Genomic DNA, 5,162 nt, shown 5'->3' with positions numbered 1-5,162 from the left:
GTGGCTCTCGGGATCTGGCGGCTCGGTGGCGGCGGGCTTCGGTGCTGGAGGGGCTGCTGGTGGTGGTCTCGGCGGGGGCCCTGGACGCCAGAGCGGCGGCTCCGGATGGTGGCAGCGGTGTCGTCTTCTTCGCGGTGAGCGGTGGCCCGTGGCCCTGGCCGTGTGGGCGGCAGGGTGGCGGTGAGATCTAGTCCGGGGTGTCATGGCGGCCGGTGAAAACCGAGCCTCAACCTCGGTCTTGGCGGATGATGGCGGCATCGGGCGACGTCGTTACCTTGTCGAAGGCGTCATCTTTGCCCGTCTTGGCACTACACTCGGTGGGTTCGGGATGCGCGGCTGCCGGTGAAAACCGTGCTCCGACCTCGGTTGGCGGACGATGGCGACGTGTCACGCCGCTACCTTCTTGAAGGCATCGTCGTCGCAGTCTGCGGTCTCTCACTCGTGCTGCTCCGGGGGAAACCCTAGGTCCGGGTCTCCCGGATCGGACGATGGCGGCGCGCTCTGCGTCGTTCTACCTCTTGGGGCATCGTTTTTGGAGCAGCTGCTGGATGTTGGTGGAGTGGATGGTGGAGCCGTCTGGCGTCATGGTGGCATCGACGGCAGGTCTTGCAAGGTTAATGCGATTATCTCTCTTGAAGATGGAGTCGAGGAAGACGGCGGAAGCAACTCCTGTGGCGTGGGCGTTGGCGTGCGCTGAGAGTCTGCTTGAATGGATGTGCTTCTCACCTGCTATTGGGCGGTTTGGGAAGGCATTTAGTTTGGATGATGTGAGTTGGTGTATTGTCACCCTATATATCCCACTGTAGGTATAGTTAGGTTGCTTCGAGAGTGATCTTTTGTATTGTTTCTTGTAAGGCTTCATGAATAATCTAATAAAAAGCCGTGTGCATCCTTTGGATGCAGAAGCTGGAGTGATTTTTCCCCCTTTTCGAAAAAAAACAAGATAAAACTACACACACTACACAGGTCTACAGAAGAGACTACCTAACCGGAAACACGAAACCTCCTGCATGATTATTAAAAAGACTACGCAGAGGAAGAGCAAACTTTGGACGGGCTAAGCGCTCACCCAAGCACGGCAAGCCAACGGACACTGCAAACCTCGAGACCACTCCACCATCGTAGGCAGCGCCACCAGAACCGACCACCACCGTGAAGTCGTCCAAAGGTAAACTTGCCTAGACTGATGGTCAAATCGCTATACATCTTATATTCCGAACCTTTTGAACCTTTTGGCACAAAACTATACAAAACTGAGGGAGTTATTTTCATTTGTGTTTTCCTGGCATAAATCACATGAAGTGGATTCCACGCCGGCAGCGGCGCGTGAGATCGCGATCTCTGACCAATCGAGGGGAACTACGTACAAATTTACAACTGATTTCTGATTTGCAATGGATGGAAAGTGATCGCAAAACCGGGGCGGTCACTTGTTATTGGTTAATTAATTAATCAGAGTCCGCCCAAAATCATCAGATTCGCGTGCAGGCATCCACAATTAAGTCCGCATTATTGGCAAGTCAAACAAACCAAGTTTTCGCCGCAACCTCTGCGCGAAACCTCTTCCGCTCTCACCAATGGAGGGAACCACGTCGGCCTTGTGGTCGATCCTGCCGTCCCGTTTCGCGGCCATGCTCCTCCGCTACCTCCCTTGCCACGCCGACCAGATCCGCTTCTCCGCAGTCTGCAGGCGGTGGCGCTCCCAAGCCCTGAAGCAGTCGCAGCACCCGCCGCTGCCATGGATCGCGCTCCCGGAAGGCAGACTAATCAGCTTCCCCGGGGCCACCACCGCTCCAATGGTCAGCTTTCCCGACGGCGCGCGGTACCGTGGCTCCTGCGATGACTGGCTCGTCTTCCTCCTCCACGAAGTCGGCGAGTACCTCTTGCTAAACCCTTTCTCCGGGGGCACCATGCGGCTACCTAGCCTGCGCTCGCTCGATTGGACTGCCGCTGGTCCTGCAGGGAATAACCCGAAACGTCAAAAGGTAACTGTGCGCAAGATGGTCATGTGCTCGGACGGGATCGTGGCCGCCATCGTCGGCGACGGACGCCTCGGCAAGGTCGCGCGGTGCCGTCCTGCGGCGCCCACAGCTCTCTGGTCGCTCGTACTGCATGACCGGTGGAGGCCGCTCATGGACATTGCCTTCTACGACGGCAAGCTCTACGCTGTTGACGAGGACGAGAACCTGCTTGTCATGGACGTCGGAGAGGACGGGAACAACGGCGAGCCGGTGGCGTCCCTCGTCCAGCTCCGCGTCACAGGGACACCGCCCAAACGTCAAACGGCGATGCTGTACCTAGTCGTGTCAGGCGACACTATGATGATGGTCCGCAGGGTGATCCGTGCCGATTTCGGGAGCGAGTTCGCGTTGTTCAAGGCCGACTTCGGCCTGTCGCGGTGGTCGGAGATGACGAGCATTGGTGACAACGTGACCCTCTTCGTCGGTGCAGGCGGCTCTGGTGCCCGCCGCCTATCTCAGTTCGAGCTGTCCCGATATGAGCTACGGCCGAACAGGATCCACTTCTTGCACGACGATGAGTTCTGGCTCCGGTCCACCGGCAAGGGGCGGCGAGGCTGCTGCTCTACTCAGTTTGGCGCCTATGATATGACGGACGGGAAGATTTACCCGCTCGTGCCACCGCCGGAGCTTCACAATGGTGGCAAAGTGCCAGCGACGTGGCTCTTCCCCAGGTAATTGACAAACTATGACAATATGTGATGCTTTTGTAACGATAATGTCTACCTCATGCTCTATGCCTCTATTCCATATTTTCATGTATCATGTAGTACTTACTGTGAAATCGCATGACCATTTGATGGAAAAGACTAGACAACCAGATTCAACATCTCCTCTTAGGTTTGTGTCTTTTTTTAGATCTCACACGGGCTTTACACCTAGATAGTTGGATTTCTAGGGAGACCACGATTCGAGGATCCATAGAGGTGCTTTCATAGTCATCTCCTAATATTTTAGATTTCATTTTCCTATGATATGTCTTTTTATATGAAAATTTGTTACTTACGATGTACGATGATCCGTGTTAAGCATCCATCCATGGCTGAATGGTTCAAGCTCCGAACTCAAAATTGATAAATTTGCACGTGAAATTGCATGCTTTAGTCAGTTCAATAACAAAACCGATATAATAGAAACGGTTTTGCTATGTCTCAGTCAACTGAGATTTTCTTAAGTCTAAGTCACTTACAAAAATGTGCCTTGAGTTGCACTTTTCTGTTAAAAAAGTGCAATTGCACTTTTCTGACAGAAATGTGCAACTGAACCAAGTTGCACTTTTCTTTAAACTGTAGTTGCACTTTTCTGAGTTGACTGAGACTTAAGAAAATCTCAGTCAACTGAGACGTAGGCACACCCTAATAGAAAAGACTAGGTAACTATATTCAGCATCTATAAACTAACAAAATTGATTCTTTGTCTTGTACAGGGCACAAGAAGGTACACCGAATTGGTCACAACTCACAATGGACGTCGTGCACGAAGCGCCGTGCTGCCTCCCATCCGTCCATGACCGCCTTCCCCTCGGCACCATCTGCCGCCATTGGCACTCCACCTTACGCCTACACCTACCCTGCTCTTTGCCCAAGTTGTATCTTGCTCTCCCAGATGGCGAATTTTTCAGCTTCCAAGGCTCCCTCTTCAAGTCCCATAACAATCCAGGTCGTGGATCCAACTTCTGCGGCGCCACTAGCAGCCAGCTTCTCTTTATCAATGACTACGGCATGTACAGCTTGGTAAACCCTTTCACCGAGAGGAAAATGTCACTCCCTATCATGTCCGGTATCCGCCTTCACGAGGAACCCGTCGAGATCATCAACGAACCGGCGCCGGAGGAAGGGCCACGTAACTGGAGGGAGAGGGACGACACATGGGAGATGTCCGTGCGGAAGCTGGTGGTCTGCCCGGATGGCCTCGTCGCCGCCATCATCGGCCATGAGCATTCCGCCAAGGTTGCACTCTACACGCCGGGGCAGAATGAGGGCTTTGCACCGTCGTGGGCGCTCAATGCGCATGATCGGTGGCGGTGGTACTCCGACATGGTCTTCTTTGACGGCAAACTCTATGCTCTCACCAACGACGAGGACCTCCTTGCCTTGGAGGTCGGCTACGGGGAGAACGGCGAGCCCAGGATCTCCAGCGTCGAGCGCGTCATTGAAGGTGGCAATCGATACACCTTACAGGAGTATGCCCACATGCGCTACCTCGTCAGATCACGCGGCGGCGAACTGCTCATGGTCTGCAGGATAATGCTAGAATGTGGCTTGACTACGTATCAGTTCTTGGTGTTCCGGGCGGACCTTCAGTCGGCACAGTGGGTTGAGGTGAACGCCCTGGGCGGCGACGAGGCGCTCTTCGTCAGCCGGCTGTGCTCCAGGGCTGTGTGCGCAGATGAGCACGGAGTGCGGGGCAACCAGATCTTCTTCCTAGATGATTCTGTTGGAATGGCGTTCCGGGTGGAAGGCCCGGGACTACATTCGCGCGATGCCTTTGCAAATGTTTACAACATCAAGGATGGGAGAGTTAGCCAGCTGCTGCCAAAACATGTGCGTGGGGACGGAGCGGCGCCGGCTACCTGGCTCTTCCGCGAGGACCCTGACGCGGAGGGCTGAGCGCATATGAAAAAGATGGTCGGATTATGTATCTTCCACTAAAAAGATTTACCTAACAAAACTACTAAGCAACAAAGTAAAACCTAGACCGATGACGAGCTTTGGTAGTAAATACCTATCTACGTAGTGGTTTAGGTCAAAGCTGTAATGTCATGTGTTCAGGTCACACTAAAGCGCGCTTTGATCAGACTACGGAATTTGTTGGTTTTCATTCGCAGGGTTAATTTTTCATTGTGTATATTTCAATGGTTCACTACTAGTATTACTACCATTTCATAAATAAGAATATGTTCACCACGAACTTCACTTTGTCTAATGCTACAATTTTTTTGAATGGTCACATGGGGACAAAGCCCCACCTGAATATTTCATTTCAAATTTTTGGCCCATAGGAACGTGGGCTTGCTGAGTAAGAGAATTATGAACTACTAAATCTTGCTTAATGATGGTCCAGCTGAACACGAGGGAGATGTCCAGTAGGATGCACCAGCTGAACATTACTACCAAACCGTATTTGTGTATGACACCTACGCTC

The 5,162-nt window shown here is 52.8% G+C and overlaps 2 protein-coding genes across 2 annotated transcripts; both read left to right on the top strand.

Annotated features, from left to right (window-relative positions):
• The first annotated feature begins 1,577 nt into the window (after nt 1-1,577).
• Nucleotides 1,578-2,696, top strand: LOC139838961 (uncharacterized). Its single transcript, XM_071828975.1, has one exon. It carries the CDS (start codon nt 1,578-1,580, stop codon nt 2,694-2,696), a length of 1,119 nt encoding a protein of 372 aa, XP_071685076.1.
• A 462-nt stretch (nt 2,697-3,158) lies between these two features.
• Nucleotides 3,159-4,837, top strand: LOC139830849 (uncharacterized). Its single transcript, XM_071819644.1, has one exon. The coding sequence runs from the start codon at nt 3,482-3,484 to the stop codon at nt 4,625-4,627; it is 1,146 nt and encodes a 381-aa protein (XP_071675745.1). The 5' UTR covers nt 3,159-3,481; the 3' UTR covers nt 4,628-4,837.
• The last annotated feature ends 325 nt before the right edge of the window (nt 4,838-5,162 follow it).

Source organism: Lolium perenne, chromosome 4, assembly GCF_019359855.2.
Source record: "Lolium perenne isolate Kyuss_39 chromosome 4, Kyuss_2.0, whole genome shotgun sequence".
NCBI lineage: Eukaryota > Viridiplantae > Streptophyta > Magnoliopsida > Poales > Poaceae > Lolium > Lolium perenne.
The sequence above is the reverse complement of the archived record's forward strand: the minus strand, read 5'-3'. Positions and strand labels throughout refer to the sequence as shown.

What these genes read in the sequence shown, in the direction of transcription:
- LOC139838961 (XM_071828975.1), top strand. Translation starts at nt 1,578, where the DNA reads ATGGAGGGAACCACGTCGGCCTTGTGGTCGATCCTGCCGTCCCGTTTC.
- LOC139830849 (XM_071819644.1), top strand. Translation starts at nt 3,482, where the DNA reads ATGGACGTCGTGCACGAAGCGCCGTGCTGCCTCCCATCCGTCCATGAC.